The sequence below is a fragment of the Wolffia australiana genome, chromosome 2 (genome assembly GCF_029677425.1).
Source record: "Wolffia australiana isolate 7733 chromosome 2, ASM2967742v1".
In the NCBI taxonomy this organism is placed as follows: domain Eukaryota; kingdom Viridiplantae; phylum Streptophyta; class Magnoliopsida; order Alismatales; family Araceae; genus Wolffia; species Wolffia australiana.
In genome coordinates this window covers 26,054,916-26,074,873 of record NC_135836.1, presented here as the reverse complement: position 1 = coordinate 26,074,873, position 19,958 = coordinate 26,054,916, and the positions used below count along the sequence as shown (strand labels likewise).

The 19,958-nt window shown below is 41.6% G+C and overlaps 2 protein-coding genes across 2 annotated transcripts; one reads left to right on the top strand and one right to left on the bottom strand.

Annotated features, from left to right (window-relative positions):
- The first annotated feature begins 11,541 nt into the window (after positions 1 to 11,541).
- LOC144700265 (NAD(P)-linked oxidoreductase superfamily protein) lies at positions 11,542 to 15,701 on the top strand. Its single transcript, XM_078571736.1, has 9 exons — positions 11,542 to 11,761; positions 11,920 to 12,015; positions 12,092 to 12,175; positions 12,238 to 12,398; positions 12,706 to 12,823; positions 12,980 to 13,115; positions 13,852 to 14,030; positions 14,108 to 14,362; positions 15,397 to 15,701. Exons 1-8 carry the CDS (start codon positions 11,549 to 11,551, stop codon positions 14,345 to 14,347), a joined length of 1,227 nt encoding a protein of 408 aa, XP_078427862.1. The 5' UTR covers positions 11,542 to 11,548; the 3' UTR covers positions 14,348 to 14,362; positions 15,397 to 15,701.
- LOC144700266 (low-specificity L-threonine aldolase 1-like) lies at positions 15,308 to 18,911 on the bottom strand. The gene is made up of 10 exons (XM_078571737.1): positions 18,441 to 18,911; positions 17,889 to 18,365; positions 17,300 to 17,411; positions 16,375 to 16,425; positions 16,221 to 16,292; positions 16,019 to 16,151; positions 15,880 to 15,938; positions 15,715 to 15,815; positions 15,566 to 15,632; positions 15,308 to 15,487 (listed from the first exon to the last, which is right to left on the bottom strand). The coding sequence occupies exons 2-10, from the start codon at positions 18,329 to 18,331 to the stop codon at positions 15,449 to 15,451; spliced, it is 1,077 nt and encodes a 358-aa protein (XP_078427863.1). The 5' UTR covers positions 18,332 to 18,365; positions 18,441 to 18,911; the 3' UTR covers positions 15,308 to 15,448.
- Positions 18,912 to 19,958: the final 1,047 nt, after the last annotated feature.

Sequence of the window (19,958 nt, the reverse complement as noted above, 5' to 3'; positions counted from 1 at the left end):
TTACACTTGAGATACCAAAGACATCTTGTGGACGGGCGGTTGCACTTTCGCTATGGCCAACGAGTCTCTAATCATGGGATTCTAAACGGTCTTAGTTTGGGTGTATCAAGAAGTTCACGAAGATAATTGAGTGGTCAAGATGAGATTGTTCACCCTCGGTATAAGAGGTGACAACTCAAGGAAGACGATGCGATGAAGTCCTTGGCCAAAGTAGTGAAATATCGGAGAAGAGTTCTCCGATGATTTCTGAATGCATCAGTACTAACTCTGATGACCGATTAGGGTTTGACAATTGACCATACCCTAAGTCATCCAAGGAGTGTCAAGTGGATGAGGGACTATACATACACGGTAACCGATGATGAACAGGTTCCATGAGTGAGTCGATATACACTCCTTTGTATCTTCTAGAACACGAGGTTTAGCTTGGCCCCCCACATATTGGAGACTCGACCTATCGATTGGGCCAAATTGATCCGACATTAATTAATCTATATGCTGATATAATTAATTAATTTGAAAGGCCAATAAAGGTTATTGGGCCGCTAGAGTCATCAACTAAACTAATACATGGGCCTAGAGGGTCACACACAAATTGATGGAGGACCATCCAATCAAGCACGTCCAAACTTACCACCAACCGCTTCGCGGAGCTCGAGTCGATATGAAGAATCTACATTACCGCTATCAAGTTTGAGAAAACTGCATTCACATGATCTTGTTACGTGTCGTGTTCCTTTATGGTTATATGACAACCTACTTCTCGTGTATGGGCCTGTCATTGTGTCGTTTTACTCTTTCTTTTCGCCGTCTTTGACTTTTGGGAGGCCCCTCCTACATGAGTATGGGCCTCCCTCGTAAGGGTTTGTGTTTGTGTTTTTTGGTGAATGAGTCTACACCTCTAGGGGGGAGCCCATGTTGACTTATTTCATCCCCTAAAGGACCCTCTTAAGGGAAACCCAATAAACTCCCCCTTAATAGGGACCCACCATGGCACCCATAACCGCTCCACCCTTTCTACTATAAGAAGGGAAAGTGAACGTGGGGAGGCAGATCTGAGAGTTTTTGAATTGTCCTTTTGGAAAACTCGGAGTTTATTGCATTGTTGCTCTAGAAGAAAAGCCGTGTGGAAACCTAGGGTTCCCATCTCGTAGGCCTCTTGGTCCACCCTTTGTTCTCATTGAGATTGTTGGAAGGAAGAAGTCGTGGAAGGAGATTATCTCTGCCGTTTGATTCTCCAACCCCGAGCGCTTGCGGTTCCTCTCCAGATCAGGTCGTCGATCTCCTTGGAGGAAGTTGTTGTCACGCAGGTGGACACAATCCAATCGCGACATCAAAAAAATAATCCAAATATCTGTTGTCGTGACCGTTCCATCCAGTCGTCAGAGACCCCTCCATAGCGATTGATCGATTACAGGGCAGAACTGTTCACGGTCGACGTGTTTGAAATCCACAATTTATTGATTCATTTGTGATCTTGTAGTAGTTTTCACGTGCCTCCAACTATCGCTCGGGTTGATAGGCATCCAGTCTTCGATCGTGAATGCCAATCGGTCAAAAGGCGCACCCATCGACTCTCGAAACTTTGCAGATATCAACTAGTCTATACGTGTTTCCAACGACCCTCAAGACTCCACAGTTGTTTGAGCACCTCAGCTTGATCCTCTCCTTCCGACTTTCATTGTACCCAACCGACAAGCTGTTCTGGACATGGATAGCTCCGACGATCTGTTAAGCGGCCACCTATCCCGACATTGAATGCCTCCTCCATTGTTGCTCGAGTTCTTGCTTTCAGCTACATTCCACAGTTGCTATCCCCCGAATCAAGGAGTTACTGGTCCCATTTCCCTAGAAGAGCCAAAGACGATCCATTGCCACTTACCTCATCTTGTATCTTTGCCGTCTCGTTTGTGAATTCACCCTTGGACTTTGTCGTTATCACATGGCAGATACGACCAGCCCAGACATACGGTCCGCGCCTGCAGGTTTGTTTTTTCCCCTTTTCATTTACAATATTAATTGCATTCTTTAGTGCCAGTTTTACGACTCTTCCGCTGCCACGAGAGAAATTAAATGTGATCATAGGATTATCCATCAAACTCACGCGAGGAATTTTCTTTCATCGGTGTCGGACCAACATCGCTCATGGTGACTCACGGACGACGAACATTTCCCACACCATCAACCTCTAAGTGGAACACCCATGTCTTTGGGAGCCCCCGCATTGACCCCTCGTGTAGACATCTGTGTTTATGCCCTGCATCATCTGGTTTTTTCAACGTGCTTCTCGTTGATTCTACTATGTGTTTGCATCATTTGACCTCGTTGCATAACATATTCTCATCTGTCCCCTGTGGTGTAACATGAGCCGCTCGATCCCATCGGTCGTGTTACATCACAAATGGTCTTTTGGATAACATAAGATATACTTAAAATTTGGGAGTTTTTATGAAAACTACCCACTTAATATAAATAGGGGAAAACCCTGAACAAAATTCACCAGGCCAGAATTGTTCAGGGGCCTTTCCCCTTTTTCTCCCTTCTCCCCACACCATCTCTCCATCCCCGATGCGATCAGGACGACGTAACGACAATGATAGAGATTGAATGTGGCTTGTCAATTGAAGGAGGAGATTTGACGTGCTGAGTATCGCATATATGTCTATAGGCTGCACACTTGAGCAGCTCGACTCATCTGTCTCGGGGATCCAAGAAATCACGGATGCGATCCGTGCAAAGGTATTTCATTTCGTGGTTTTATCGATGCCATACGATTTTACAAAAGTCTTAGGTTGCGTGTCATTTCCATTTCTTCATCCATGTCACGGCCTCTAGAACCCAACAAAAATATGAGCCTCAAAGTTGTGAGATTATACTTATCTATGAGATGGAACATTTGGAGTGAAATTAGCTACCAAATATTGTATTTAAAAGCCTTCATATTAATGCTAAGCCATTGATTTATTACAACTTGATCGATGGGTTAGCAGAATATAAATATTGGGATTTCTTGACTATTTCATCTAGATTGGATAAATCTTCATAAGCTGTGTTACTTTAAATGGCCAAGGAATAACCTACGTTTTTATTAGGTTCTCTATTTAAATTATGTTTTTATTTTAATTAGCCTAGGATTTTGCTACTTAAGAACTGAGGTAGGGGAAATGGGAGACACGGTTATTTTTTTAGACAGCTTAGGCTAATCCATAATGCTGTTAGGGGGTATCTATCCCGAAGTAATGATGTGCCCTAACCAAGTTTGTTTGAATGCCCCCAAGAAAATCACTTGGAAATAGGGCTGAACAAGGATACTATGAAAAAAGGAAAGGTCGATGAAGTTTTGTCGTCCTCAACCCTCAAAGGCTTCCACGGAACAACGTTGCTTAATCTACTTCAACTTAGCCCCCAAAGCCTTCTTCTTATGGCCCCCAAAGCCTTAACCTGAGTTATCACAAAGATCAAACAATAACAGTATATTTCTGAATAATGTATTATCCTTAACAACACTTATGGCTACTCAAAATAGTATTCAAGATAAGGACTAATTTTAAGTATTTCAACAAGAATACTTTTATGTCAAAATTTTATTAATTCAGAGATAAAGATTCATAAATATAACAATGAGTTCCCATCAGTAATACCTCTTTGTTTGTGGTCATTCTTTCTTCAGTCCTCTTCTCCTCCACATTTTTCTTTGGGTAAATTTCTCAATTCGTGTTTGACCTTTGATGCTTAAAATTCTAATATCTTTTTTAATCCTACACCAAATGCAATTATTCACCCTGGAACGGTTTTGTAACACAATTTCACAGAACTGTAATCTCAAATAAAGTATTCAAAAACAAATCAGAGAAATCTCCAGAGATCAATATTTCAACGCCCTTTGTTTACCGCTCGATTCCTCTATGTCCAACTTCAAACCCTATAACGCTTTCCAAACTCGATTAAATGATGCAATTCAAATTTATTTTGTTTTGTATGGATGTTAGTAATAATTCATATTTTAAATAAAATCTCAAAATCAGTATAAGAAATATACTAAAAATTATAAACTTATCACAGGGTCGAGGATGTGCGAAGTTCGGATCCTAGCCTTCCTTTCTTTGAATCTTGAAATATCGTGCACCAAATTTTTTTTTATATGTTAATAAAACATTTTTTAAGCATTAATAAATGGTTTTTTTATATTTTATTTTTTTTGATTTTAAATAAAAATCATTTTTATGAAATTGGCCCTTATTGGGTCAGTTTAAGCGCTAACCAAATGTTAAGTTGCGCAGGGTGTACGCGGAGTGCGCAGGCCAATCAGGTTCACGATCAGTGTCTTCGGTGCCCGACACACACGTACACAACATCATGTGTGTCGCACACCACACATAGTGTGCATGAACCAATAAGGTGTGACTTAACTCATTGCGTTCGACGCAGCGAGTTAAGTCGTGCAAAGCTTGCGTGGACCAATGGGAGTGCAGATCCTCACAGTCCACGCAAGCCTCCTCTGTGAAAATTACACGTATGCAGTGCCGTGCCTACGAAGGCTGACGCATACGCGGCATCACGTGGCCCAGTTTAAGCGCCTCGTTTAGCCTCCATACAAAGCAAACAAAACAAAATAAGTAACTGAATTGGGGAAAAGAGGAAATTGAAAGCCGTTCTTGATTTTTAAGCTTGAGGAGAGATCGCCTAGCTTCCTTGACAACTCAAGAAAAACCTGGAATGCATTGGGAGTTCGAATTGGACAGAAATTCTGACGATCCGGCGCCATATTCTTCCCCAAAACTTAAGCATCAATTCATGGAAAATCTGGTTGTTTGTGCACAGAATTCTTTCAAATCGATTCACAGATCATTCCTGGTATTTCTTGGTTCAATCTGAATTCATTTTACGCTTCATTTTGTGTTCAATTTTAGCAACTTCATAATTTCGTTTACATTCAGAGTTTCGTCTTAAATGCAGATTTCAATTCTTTTAATTCTCCAATTTCCTTTGTTTTCAAGTCGTTTAATATTCATTAGTTCAGATTAAATCATGCTGAATCGAATTGAATCTTTAATCAACTCATCTTAGTTCCCAATTTCCTTAATAAGCAAATCTTAATCATGATTTGCTAATTTAACGTATTTCCACAATTTCGAGACTAAATTTGGATAAAATTCAAAAACAACATATACAAAATAATTTCTGATGCGTGAAGAACCAGTGAACATGTTTTGAGAAAAAAATTAAGAAAATCAACTAGAATTTAATAAATTTTCTAGATACATTTCCGATTCATTAAATAACCTAAAAACATAATTCAATCAAATTAAGTTTTTAGGGCAGATAAATGATGAATGTCCGCTGTCGACTTCTAATCTAGACTTTATTGTTAAAACAAGTTAGTGAAGAGCAGTACTAAAATTACAAAAATCTAATATCAAATTGGCACATAGTCGATCTAAGTTAGGGGATTGTTTAGAAACTCTCATCAGGAATTGGTAAGTAATCATAAATTTGGTTCTCATTGATTGCCAAAAAGATAGAAAATAAGTCTCTGTTAATTGTGGTAACGTGAATTTAAAAAGTTAGAAAGTTAGATACAAGTTACAAGCATTTTCTATTACTTGAGTAAAAAATTTCATATCTGTTAAATTTAGAGTTCTAAACCCTAATGCAATAAAAATTGAATTTCTCCCTCACCTCCCTAGGGTTTGACCCCTTACTTGAGCACTATGGGATAAATAAATTTTATTGCTTAAGTTCAAAAACGCTAAAATGACGACATTAAACACACATTTTTCGAGCTTATCACCTAGCCGTTATGCCAAGGACTTGAGATTTAAAATAATATTAAACTTTTAGATGTGTTTACCGCATCATATAAATAAAGATATCACCATTGGATAATAATATCTTCATCTAATTAGTTTTCATTAAATCATCAATAAATTCATCCTTAAATACTTGAAGGTAGCAATTAAGATTTTGAACAAGTTATTCAACAAATCAAATGAAGATAAATTTACACAAATACCTGAACAGTGGTAAAAAGTTATGTTTATCTTCATATCATAAAATTACAAGTCCTAAATACATGATTTGACTTGTTCAGTGTATGGTCAAACTAAGTAACCTTTTTAATATATCTAAGGCTCTTATTATATATTCACATACAATCAGCCAACTACTTGACCGGGGGCCTATTGTGCTTTGATCACAACCCATATTGAGGCATGCATCATTTTGAAGATTCATCAAAACACACATTAAAGCATTGTGCTAAAAATACCCTTAAAGCTTAAACTTCAAATTCATTAGGATTCAGGTGAGCCTATGCTTAGGAAATATCAGCAACATTCATGGAAAATCTAGTGTGTGTTTCAATTAAAATTAAAAAAAATACATTGATTAGATGATTAGTATATTGATGTTCATAAAATAAATAGACGTTTTACAAAAAAAAATCAACTGTTTATAAATGAAAATTTTCCACATACTTTTTCAAATATAAATTGAGTCTTTCAACAAATCTAGACAAATTTTAATCAGTTCTTAACATAATTTCTTTGAAATAGAGGAATAAAATGAATTTTAGTGTCTTTGGAAATTTTATCTTGAGCTCAATCAGTTGTTGATTATATAACACGATTTGATAATGTTTTAATGAGTTCTCACTACGCTTTTTCTTAAACATATTTTGACATGGTAATATCAATTTTTTGTTTATTCATGTGCATAAGGTTAAAAAATGATTAAATAAAAATATTCATTTATTCACTGTTTGTATGTGAATTTCATATTTTTTTATATTTAAAAAGACTAAAGCACATATATGATTTAATTTTATGGATTATAACAATATAGATATATGAAATAATATTTGATTGAACTCTCACGATTTTGGGTTTTACTCGTCAAGCCAGAATAATAATCATGTATTTTTTATTCTTTTTCTTACTAAGCCAAAATATTTTCAAACGGACAAAAGATGGTATACTCTTGTAAGATAATTATATACTCTAGCAAGATGATATAAAAATCATATCACTTTGAAGGAGAACGCAATAAAAGATGAATGAGACAAGGCAAAGAAACGGTCTAGATCACATTTGTTCAAATTATAAAAATTACTTTGGATTGGGACTGGGCTTAACTAATTGTGGAAGATGATAATGAAATTTAAATTAACTGATACAATAAATAAATGTCTTTTTCCTGGGAACATATTTGCGTAGCATACTTTTATATTAATGTTCAAAGTTTGGAAATACCTTTGAATACTATGGTTTAAGTTTCATTATAATTTAAGGAAGTTTGATATAGTTTTGGAATTAGATTTGATATTTATTAAGTCAAAAGAGAAATACATACAGAATATTGCAAATAGAAATCTCTTTCTTCCTCTCTGAGGAATGTGTTTAATATTTATTGGTGGACTATTGAAAATTTTATGTCAGAGTTCTTCTACGAGTGTGAAGTCATAACCTTGGAGCGATACATGTCAGGAATTCATTAGATATCAAGGGTAAAAATCATTCGTATCATGGACACAGAGAAGAGCAATAAAAGATCTACTGGATTGGGTTATTTTAAATCAAACATCAAGAAATTTGTCCAGTGGGGAAGAAGGTTTTCAAATAAAACACAAAGATGAAGAGATTAATTTGATAAATTCTGTATAAATAGTCTTCTCCTTAGGATATGTGTCACATAAATTTCCACCAAGCCTCTTTCATAATCAAATCTTGTGATATTACAATTGATTAAGATACTAAACTTTTTTAAAAAATAAATCGAAGGAAATATCCAAATTAAAAAAAAAAGGACGGAAATTTAGATAATATAATACAATTTAGAATCATATTTTGTTTGACCTGAAGAAGACTGTGAGTTTTTATATATTATTGCACATTAACTAATTATAGGCATTCATACAAGTTTATAAATTCTCATTTATGGCACCCCAAGGCATGTAGAAATCACTTGAGATTCAAAATGGGTCATGACATGCTTTCAATGCAATGAGGAAACAATAACTTGCAGTGGCTTTGGCATTTGCATAAGATGTTCTGACATGATGTTTGGAGATGATGTTTACAGTATTCCTTAGAGGAAATGGTGTGATTATTTTTCTCCTTTCTTCATTTGTCTAGGCATGTTTACACAATCTTTTCAAATGAAAATGGAATGGTCATGTTAGTATTACAAGTTTCTGCCCTCTATTTTTCTGGGGTTACCTACAATAAAGTTTGTATCTAATCATGGTCACGAAGTTTGCAATAAAGTAGGAGAAATTCTATCATCCACAATTGGGAACTTTAATGATAAACGAGGAAAGCCGAATATTTTAATGTAGAAAGTGACATTTTCAAATCCCAACATAGTGCTTCAAAATAAAATATGTTTTGTTAAACCATGATATTGTGCAATGATCTCTTAATGATCCTAAATATTTTCCTAAAGCCATGGAGTAGGTGTTTCCTAGATATCTATGAGAAGCTTTAAGTTTTAAATCATAGGATAGATAATATGGGACTTCGTAGGCTTGCCAGGAGAGAAATATTTTCTCAAATGAACAATATCCATGACCTTCTGGTAAGTTATTGTAGGAGTTTGGAATCATCCCTCGACTATGCCAGAATATTTTAGCATATTTTAAAGATAAGGAATGTTAAAAAAGGGAACCAGTTAGGTCTTCTAGACCAGATAAGGCTTAGGTGTGGACGATGAAGTTGCAGACGCCTCATCAATTACTATCATTGGTCATCCATTCTGAACTCAAAAGATAAAACATAATGAAAGGTTTGATTGTTGGGTGTTTTATAACTATTTGCTTTTTATTCAGTCATGTCCCTTCCAGACCCTCAAAAAGAAGAGAAAAATTGGAGATGGTGACAAACATAATGACTTTTTGTCCTGTCCCACCAATTTCAAAAACAAATATTCATCCTGCTTTCACTCGATAGGATGGAGTGAGAAATGGCAAGTGGAGCACTCTCAGCAAACATTAAGGGAAGAATGGATTGTCAAATCCTGCAAACATTCTTCTATTCATCTCATCTCCTCTGATTATCAAATACAACTTCGCCACCCAAGGCAACATTAAATTGATGCCTAGTGAAATGCAGTGAGCCGACCAAGTCAACCTGATGTTGACTTTCATGTTGATGAGTCAACATGACTAGTCATCTCATGTTGACAAGTCAACATCATGACTAGTCATTTCATGCTGCCTAGTCATCTCTCTTTCTCTCTCCCTATCTGATTCTCTGATTATCAAATACAACTTCGTCACCCAAGGCGACATTCAATTGATGCCTAATTAAATGCAGTGAGCCGACCAAGTCAACCTGATGTTGACTTTAATGTTGACTAGTCAACATCATGACTAGTCATTTCACGTTGACTAGTCATCTCACTCTTTCTCTCTCCCTGTCTCACTCTCTGATTATCAAAAACAACTTCGCCACCCAAGGCGACATTCAAATGATATCTAATTAAATGCAGTGACTAGTCAACATGACTAGTCATCTCACGTTGACTAGTCATTTCATTCTTTCTCTCTCCCTGTCTCACTCTCTGATTATTGAAAACAACTTCACCACCCAAGGCAACATTTAAATGATACCTAATTAAATGCAGTGGACCAACCAAGTCAACCTGATGTTGACTTTCATGTTGACTAGTCAACATGACCAACCGAGTCTGGACCAAACATCAGGTCTAGGTTCGATCAAATTTTTGTCCAATAAAATACTGCCAGCTGTCCAATAGACCTACAGCTGGCTATCACGATCGATCCCATGTGCCCCGACCGTTGACCGAGCCCTTGGGTAGATTAGTAGTTCGGATTAGGAAACGACAATCGTCATCTGTCACGTCACATGTCACCGTGACAGAAACGTGATGGATGATGTGACGGTGACGGTGACGTAAGTCAGAGGTAGTGACGGTGACGCGTGACGAGGTTTACGTGACAGTGACGAGGTGCCCTGGACGCGTGACGTGACGGAACGACCGTCACCGATGATGGCCGTTATGTTAAATTTCTAAATACATTTAAAGAAGAAAGATAGAAAGAGATATCGAGAGAGAGCCACAAACAGAGAGAGAGAGTTTGTGAAGAGAGAGATAGAATGAAATATCGATCGATCGATCGATCGATCGATCGATCGAGAGAGAGAGAGAGAGAGAGAGAGAGAGAGAGAGAGAGAGAGAGAGAGAGAGAGAGAGAGAGAGAGAGAGAGAGAGAGAGAGAGAGAGAGAGAGAGAGAGAGAGAGAGAGAGAGAGAGAGAGAGAGAGAGAGAAGGGCACACATAGCCACCAGGGAGAGAGGAGCATGAGAAAGAGATGAACAGAGAGAAAGAGCAAGGGAGAAAGACCGACCGACTAGCTTCCTACAAGCTTCAGCGGCTCTCTTCACCTTTCCTCTTGCTCCTCCATCTCCTATCTCTACTGCTTTCTCTTCTATATTCTCTATATTCCGTCTTGTCCTCCATCTCCTATCTCTACTGCTTTCTCTTCTATATTCTCTATATTCCGTCTTGTCCTCTGCTGAGTTCTGCTGAGTCATGGAGGATCCTCAACAAGAAGAGCGAGAGAGCGAGTGAAGAGCGCCAGAGAGAAAGAGGGAGAGAGAGGAACGTGAGAGCTACAGAAGAGTGCCAGAGAGAAAGAGGGAGAGAGAGGAACCTGAGAGCTACAGAAGAGCGCCAGAGAGAGGAATGAGAGAGAGAGAGAAGCGAGAAAGAGGGAGAGAGGAACGAGAGAGATAAGAGCGAGGAAAGAAAGAGAGAGAGAGAGAGAGAGAGAGAGAGAGAGAGAGAGAGAGAGAGAGAGAGAGGAATGAGGAACAAGAGAGAAAGAGGGAGAGAGAGGAACGAGAGAGAGAGAGAGTAGAGTGAGGAACGAGAGAGAAAGATGCACAGAGAGAGAAGAGCAAGGAATGAGAGAGAAAGAGGGAGACAGAAGAACTAGAGAGAGAGAGAGAAGAGCAAGGGACAAGAGAGAAAGAGGGAGAGAGAGAGAAGTGCGCGAGAGAGGAAGGAGAGAGAGTCACCGAAATTTCACATAATTGCACATCACTGGGAGAAAGGAACGAGAGAGAAAGAGGGAGGGTTTTCTCATGTCACCGGTGACCGTGACATGGACGTGACGGGACGCCCAACAGGGGGACGCGTGTTGTAACGTGATGGAATTTTTGTATATGCTGGGACGCGTGAGGGGACGGTGACGTGGACGTGATGGGATGCCCAAAGGAGGGACATCTGACGTAACGTGATGGAATTTTTGTATATGCTGGAACGTCTGACGGGACGGTGACGATAATTTCGTCCCGTCACCGTCCGTCACGTTCCGTTATCCGTTCCGTCACGTTCCGTTATCCGTTCCGTCACGTTCCGTTATCCGTTCCGTCACGTTCCGTTATCCGTTCCGTCCCGGACGTGCCATTCCCTACTTGAGTTCGGATGGCCGATCCGATCGACCGGTCGTTCGATCCGATCGATAAGTGGTTCGTTATCGTCTATATATCTCGTTGTTCGCCGTTGGGCCTTGCTTTCGGAGGGGATGGCTTCAGTGGGCGCGCCGCCGTCATCCGCCGTCGTCTCCGGTGGCTCCCTCGTAGCTCGCCGGCGCTTCTCATGGCCGAAATTGGGGAGCAATCGCCGCAAGATCGGCCGTCGCAATACCTGCGTCCGAGCAGTCCAGAACGGGACTCCGATTCAGTACAAGAAACTCGGGGACTCCGACCTATTCGTCAGCGAAATCATGCTCGGAACGGTACCCTTTTCTTTTAATTCCTAATTCGGTTTGTATTTCGTTTATTGACCCGGCGCCGATGCTTTCGCCTTTTGCCGTTGAAGCTCTGCTCAATTGTTTTTGTTTTTGATTCTTCAACCTATTTTTTCCGTGAAATTTGATTCATTCGCGTTCTACAGATGACATTCGGCGAGCAGAACACGGAGAAGGAAGCCCATGAGATGCTTAGCTACGCGTTTGAAAACGGAATTAATTCATTGGACACCGCAGAAGCCGTATGTCTGAGGCGTCCATTGAAGTCTCCAATTTTATTGCATTCCAATGATCCTGAGACTTTCCCATGATTTTCAGTACCCAATTCCAATGAAGAAGGAAACTCAAGGAAGAACTGATCTTTATATCAGTAGCTGGATGAAGTCTGTGCCCCGCGACAAGGTATGGAAAGCCCGAAAATGTAACATTCTTATCATAATTTCTAAGATTTTTTTCGCATTTAGATCATACTGGCGACGAAGGTATGCGGATACTCAGAGCGATCATCCTACTGCCGTGACAATATCGATATCCTGCGGGTTGACGCCGCTAACATCAAAGAAAGCGTGGAGAAGAGCCTTAAGAGACTGAACACTGACTACATCGATTTGCTGCAAATTCACTGGTTAGTGAAAACCAGTGATTCTCTTACTTCGATTTCTCAGATTTCAATTGCTCCCTTTAGGCGGGTTGACTGTCGGCATTTGTTATTGCCATCCTTGGTATCTGTCCTCCAAAAAAAATGAAAATGATTCTGATTATGATAAAGATGCGAATATCAGATATTGGTACTTTGCAAGACGACGGTATACGATAACCGTGTGCGACGCATTGTGATGATACCAAGATGATGATAATTTTTAAGGGTATGATGATTACTGAATATTGTGGATAATGATGATAATTAAGGATAATTAATTATTTGACTTCAGGCCCGATCGTTACGTCCCCCTCTTCGGAGAATTCCCATACAATCCCGCGAGATGGAGGGAGAGTGTCCCCTTCAACGAGCAGCTCCGCGCCTTCCAAGACCTCATCGCCGACGGAAAGGTCTGATCTTTCTTATTCTGCCATTGCTGCTAGTTTTTCAATTAAGATTCAAGCACCTACCACTGTGCTAGAAGCTATAGCTTATATGCCCTGGCGAGGGTGTTATCATCAACACTTTTCCTCTCTTTAACGCCAAGCATGACCCTCCAATTTCAGGTCCGCTACATCGGTGTCTCGAATGAGACTTCATTCGGGGTGATGGAGTTTGTTCACGCTGCGAAAAATGAAGGCCTTCCTAAGATCGTTAGCATCCAGAATAGCTACAACTTGCTTGTCAGGTGCCCATTCGAAGGTATTTTTTAGAATTATTAGGTTTTTATCTGTAATTAGTTAAGGGTTTCAGCTGCAAGACTTTGAGGATTTCATAGATAAACATAGAGATGAAGATGAAGATGACAATTTTTATCACCATCTGGTGACAGTTATTAAGGTTTGAGAGGGGAATAATATCAGAATTATCAGGGTGTTCTTTGTGATTGTCCAAGGCTCCCGTCCGCGTATAAAGGTAAATTACACAGTGAAGTTTGCATAGTGATAAGTCTCTGGAGAAGACTTATCAAAGCAAACGAAGACGCAAGGCTTCAGTCGCATGTGCCAGTTGATGTGCACGTACGAGTATTTGAATAAATCAGGGGAATCTCTATATAAAGGGGGGGTGGGTTTTTGATCGGGCATCAAGAAGTTGTTGCAGACTACGTCGAAAGAGTGGAAGGAGATCCTCCTCCACGTGGAGCTGTTGTAGCCGATTCGGTCATCAGCTACTCGATCTACCAGAGAGAACTCCTAGCATCTTTCTCCGTTCTTTAGTTCGCGGTTCTCGCCCTTCGTTTGCTTCTACTATTCATTCTCGACTGAATAATTGGATTTGGATGCACTATAACTCTTGTATTGTTGTGAGAGTCAAGATCTCTGCATTGTTATTGACACAATCACAAAGATCTTCACCTCATTGTTATTCGGGGGTATAATTTCGTCAGTGCCCTAACACATAGTGCGATAATTATTGGGCTTCTTGTGTTCTTCGGCAGTTGATCTTATCGAAGTATGCGAGCCCAAGAACTGCAATATAGGACTCCTCGCTTATTCGCCACTAGCGGGGGGAACTCTAAGCGGCAAGTATCTGGACTCGAACTATGGAGCCACCCAGAATTGCCGGCTCAATCTCTTTCCCGGATACATGGAGAGATACAACAAGTCCTTGGCCAAGGTATGCCCCTCTCAGAGTCAAACCACCAGTCAATGTCAAATTTGAAAGTCAAACAAATTAGCACGTGTGGGTTTCAGGAAGCGACCGGCAAATACTTTGAGCTGGCCAAGGAGCATGGGCTGACTCTTGTCGAGCTCGCTCTCGGCTTCACCCGTGACAGCCCACATGTGGCCAGCTCTATCATTGGTGCTACTTCAGTTCCCCAGCTCAAAGAAGATATCGATGCCTTTGTTACCACTCCTCGCCCCCTCCCGGCCGAAGTTTTCCAGGGAATTGCATCCATTTTCTCCAGATACAAGGATCCCGCCTTTCGCTGATCCAACTCTCCCAATGTATATCTCTTCTCTCTATCTCTCTCCCACTCCCTCAACTCTTCTCTCTCTCTCTTCTACTCACAGAGCTCTCTCTCCTTCACTTCCACTCTCTTTTTCTTCCACTCCCTCACCTCTCTACTCTAACTGTATTTCTGCCACTCTTTTACCTCTTTCTAACTGTCTTTCTGCTACTCTTTTATCTCTCTAACTGTCTTTCTGCCACACTTTTACCTCTCTCTCTCTCTCTGACTGTCTTTCTGCCATTCTTTTACCTCTCTCTCTCTAACTGTCTTTCTGCCACACTTTTACCTCTCTCTCTCTCTCTCTCTGACTGTCTTTCTGCCACTCTTTTACCTCTCTCTCTAACTGTCTTTCTTCTACTCTTTTACCTCTCTCTAACTGTCTTTCTGCCACTCATTTACCTCTCTTTCTAACTGTCTTTCTGCCACTCTTTTACCACTCTCTCTCTAACTGTCTTTCTGCCACTCTTTTACCTCTCTCTCTCTCTAACTGTCTTTCTGCCACTCTTTTACCTCTCTCTCTCTCTCTAACTGTCTTTCTGCCACTCTTTTACCTCTCTCTCTCTCTCTCTAACTGTCTTTCTGCCACTCTTTTACCTCTCTCTAACTGTCTTTTTGCGACTCTTTTACCTCTCTCCCTCGAACTGTCTTTCTGCCACTCTTTTACCTCTCTCTCTCCCTGATTCTTTCTGTTTGCCTCTCTCTTTAACTTTGCCATTATGCCACTCTCACACATCTCCCTTCTACTCTCTCTCACTTTCTCTTGCACACTCACTTCTTGTCCGCTCTCACTTCTTTCTCTTACTCTCTCCGCCTCTCTCTAAGTATATCTGTCCACTACTCTCTCTCATCCAATCCCTGATCTCTCTCTTCCTTCCACTCTCTCACACTCTCTTTCTGCCTCCTCCTCACCTCTCTCTCTCTCTTGATTCCACACTCTCTATTTATTCCTCTCTCTCGAAATATCTGCATCCATATAGATACGTTTAGATAGTTGACGTAGGATTTCTGAAAGTAATTGCAAATGAACAGTTTCAGGGGTAGAAGGGGGCAACTCGGCGATGAAGATGCGGGCTGAAGTTCCTCACTGGTCAACCTCTCCTGCAATCTGGGCGACCGCTCTCTGGAAAAGAAACAAAACGGTCAGAAAAGTCAACTCTCGCTACCCATTGAAACTCTGCCTGGATCTTTATTCAGTCACCTTGATACTGCCCAACGCGTAGCTCACGTCGCTGTCCGATATTTGATGATGAAGAACGACCCGTACGCTAAAACGAATTGATTAGTCAACTGGCCTGTCAAATTCATTCTTTCAATCCACTCGTTGACTTTGTTGACCCGTTGACTCACCAGGTATCGCTTGTGGGCAGAGCAAGCACGCCTTGCTCTTGCAGGATCTCGCAGAACACCTCCGGAGAAGATTTCAAGCTCTCCTTGAGCTCGAAGAAAATCTGACCCATTAACGAATTAATTAATAAAAATAAGCTAGAAATGTTGATCAAGAGAAGTATTAACCATGTTTGTCTCCACCGATTCAGCGTCGACCTTGAGCTGCTTGATCTGGCGCAGGCCCTCTGGGTGGAAAAGAAAGGTGACTTTTTTTGTTTTTTTTGCTGAAAAAATGCCAACCGTCGGATCAATTTGGAAGAGTGACCTGTGAAAATCTTGGCCCTACGATGATCATCCTGGAGCCTGCCAGCGTGGTCTCTGAGTCCTACAAGCGCGGCGGCGCAGAGAACGCCCACCTGCCTCATCCCTCCGCCGAGAGTCTTCCTCAGCCTCCTGGCCTGAGGTATAAAATCTTAAATTTAATATGAATTTTGCTGATTAATTAAGTGATTAAATCGTAAATCTACCTTGGAAATGAATGACTTGGAGCCGACGATGACGGAGCCAACAGGGGCGCCGACTCCCTTGGACAAGCATATCTGGTAGACAGATAGTCAACCAAAGTCAACGGTCAATGGGGCAGAAGTCAGAAGGATTAGATCAGGGAGCAGTGGCGCGTACAGAGACAGAATCAGCTGCTTGGACCAGCCTCTGAACGGGGACTCCCAGAGCCTGGCGTCGGTCAAAGCAACCATTTTAGAGAGAGAAATGGATGGAAAGAGAAAGAGAGACAAAGAGCCAGAAAGAGACAGATAGAATTAAATACATACAGATAGAACCGGAATCATTGAAGAATAGATTGATACCGATAGAGAGAGAGTCATAGAGGAATAGATAGATATGGAGAGAGAGTCATAGAGGAATAGATGGATACAGAGAGAGAGAGTCATAGAGGAATAGATGGATACAGAGAGAGAGAGAGTCATAGAGGAATAGATGGATACAGAGAGAGAGAGTCAGAGAGGAATAGATGGATACACATAGAGAGAGAGTGGTAGAGGAATAGATAGATACAGATAGAGAGAAAGTCATAGAGGAATAGATAGATACAGATAGAGAGAGTCAGAGAGGAATAGATAGATACAGATAGAAAGAGAGTCCGATAGGAAAAGATAGATATAAATAGAGAGATATACAGAGATAGAGAGAGTAAGATATAGATAAATATATAGACCGAGATACAGATACAGATATTGAGAGTGTCGGAGAGAGAGATAGAAACACAGAGTTCGAGAGAGTCAGATAGAGATATTCGGGCAGAGGCAGACAGAGAGAGTCAGAGAGATAAATAAAGTTAGAGATGGAGAGAGGCAGACATAGATAAATAGAGTGCGTAGGACAGAGAGAGCGGGAGAGACAGAAAGAGATAGAGTGAGTCAGTGAGAGATCTACACATAGAGAGAGAGTCAGAGAGAGAAAGATAGCAATAGAGATATAAACATGTAGAGAGAGCCAGAGGGAAATAGAGAGAGAGAGAGAGAGACAGAATATAAGAGATATATATAGATTGAGACAGAGATGTAGAAAGAGAGATCAGGAAACCTACTGCAGACGCATTGAAGATGCGGGCGCCATCGATGTGGAGTTTTAAACCGTGTTCCTTGGCAATCAATCCCACTTGATCCGTGTACTCTCCGCTGATGCATCTTCCTCCGCTACTGTTAAGCCCAAAAAGAGAAATGGATGGATGTGAAATGCAGAGTGAGAAAGATAGATAGATAGATAGAGATAGAGAGAAAGACAGATAGATAGATAGAGATGGAGAGACACAGATAGATGGATAGAGATAGAGAGAGAGACAGATAGATGGATAGATTGATAGAGATGGAGACAGATCCATATAGATAGATAGAGATAGAGAGAGAGGCAGATAGATAGATAGAGTTGGAGAGAGAGACAGGTAGATAGATAGATAGAAATGGAGAGAGAGACAGAAAGATAGATAGAGATGGAGAGAGAGACAGACAGATAGATAGATAGGGATGGAGAGAGGGACAGATAGATAGATGGAGATGGAGAGAGGGACAGATAGATAGATAGATGGAGATGGAGAGAGGGACAGATAGATGGAGATGGAGAGAGGGACAGATAGATAGATGGAGATAGAGAGAGCGAGAGAGAGAGAGAGAGGTCACTTGGCGTGAGTGTTCTCTAGACAGATGAGCCTGGTAGTGGGGAAATAGAGCTCTTCATCTGGGTGCCTAATGGCAGCTCGTATAAGGGCCAAGTCCATCGTCCCATCATGGTTGTTCTTCACCGTCTTCGCATGCACGCCCCCGATCGTAGATATACCGCCATTCTCGTATATATGTATGTGGGAGTTATCGCCCAGAATGGCCTCGCTTCCTCTCACTTCACAGTGGACGAGAACGGAGATGAGGTTGCCCATGGTGCCGGACGGAACAAACAGAGCCGCCTCCTTGCCCGTCATCCGCGTCATCTCTTCTTCGAGCTTTCTGGCCGTCGGATCAAACCCTAAGACGTCGTCTTCTACCTCCGCCCCGGCCATGGCAGCCCGCATCACATCACTGGGCTTCGTCACCGTGTCGGACCTGAGGTCTACCGTCCTCCTCACCATGATCGTGATTCAAAGAAGCAAAAATCTCCTCTTTCTGCGAAAATGTAAGGTTCATCCGAGCTTGAATGATCCCATTACATTGAAGGAAAAGATAGAGGAAGATGGTCACCTGTAAGCCACCGAGATGAGAAAGGCCTCTTCTCCTTCCCGCTACTCCGCACTCCTCGATGAATGAGAGAGAGAGAGAGTGAGAGAGAGAGAAAGAGAAAGAGAAAGAGAAAGAGAAAGAGAAAGAGAGAGAGAGAGAGAGAGAGAGAGAGAGAGAGAGAGAGAGAGAGAGAGAGAGAGAGAGAGAGAGAGAGAGAGAGAGAGAGAGAGAGAGAGAGAGAGAGAGAGAGAGAGAGAGAGAGACGTTCACGGGTGGGAAAAGAGAGAGAGAGAGAGAGACGTTCACGGGTGGGAAAGGTGGAAGAAGGCCACGACGCGAAGGTTATACTGCACAAGCGTCGTCGTCTATCGAGCCTGAGCCTTACGTTTCTGCAGATGGTCTGCGTGGAAGTGACTTGGCCTCCTCATCACCTCGGCACCTGGCACCTGGCACCTCTTTCTCTCTCTCCTCTATCACTCTCCCCCTCTCTTCCCGTCTCTCCACCCATCTCTCGCTCCCTCTCCCCCCGTCTCTTCTTCCATCTCTCTCTCTCCTTCTCCTTTTATCTCTATCTCGCTCTTCTTTTCTCTCTATGTCTCTATCCCTCTTTCCTCTGTGTCTCTCTCTCTCTCCCTAATCTCCATGTCTCTCTCTCCCTCTTTCCTCTATGTCTGTCTCTCTCTTTTCTCTCTCTGTCTCCCTCTCCCTCTTTCCTCTGTGTCTCTCTCTCTCCCTCTTTCCTCTATGTCTCTCTCTCTCTCTTTTCTCTCTACGTCTCTCTCTCTCCCTCTTTTCTCTCTATGTCTCTCTCTCTTTTCTCTCTACATCTCTCTCTCTCCCTCTTTTCTCTCTATGTCTCTCTCCCTCTTTCCTCTATGTCTGTATCTCTCTTTTTTCTCTGTCTCCCTCTCCCTCTTTCCTCTGTGTCTCTCTCTCCCTAATCTCCATGTCTCTCTCTCCCTCTTTCCTCAATGTCTCTCTCTCTCTCTTCTCTCCATGTCTCTCTCTCTCTCCCTCTTTTCTCTTTATGTCTCTCTCCCTCTTTCCTCTATGTCTGTCTCTCTCTTTTCTCTCCATGTCTCTCTCTCTCCCTCTTTTCTCTCTATGTCTCTCTCCCTCTTTCCTCTATGTCTGTCTCTCTCCCTCTTTTCTCTCTATGTCTCTCTCCCTCTTTCCTCTATGTCTGTCTCTCTCCCTCTTTTCTCTCTATGTCTCTCTCCCTCTTTCCTCTATGTCTGTCTCTCTCCCTCTTTTCTCTCTATGTCTCTCTCCCTCTTTCCTCTATGTCTGTCTCTCTCTTTTCTCTCCATGTCTCTCGCTCTCCCTCTTTTCTCTCTATGTCTCTCTCCCTCTTTCCTCTATGTCTGTCTCTCTCTTTTCTCTCTTTGTCTCCCTCTCCCTCTTTCCTCTACATCCCTCTCTCTCTCTCCCTAATCTCCGTGTCTTTCTCTCCCTCTTTCCTCTGTCTCTCTCTCTTTTCTCTCTATGTCTCTCTCTCTCTCTCTTTTCTCTCTATGTCTCTCTCCCTCTTTCCTCTAT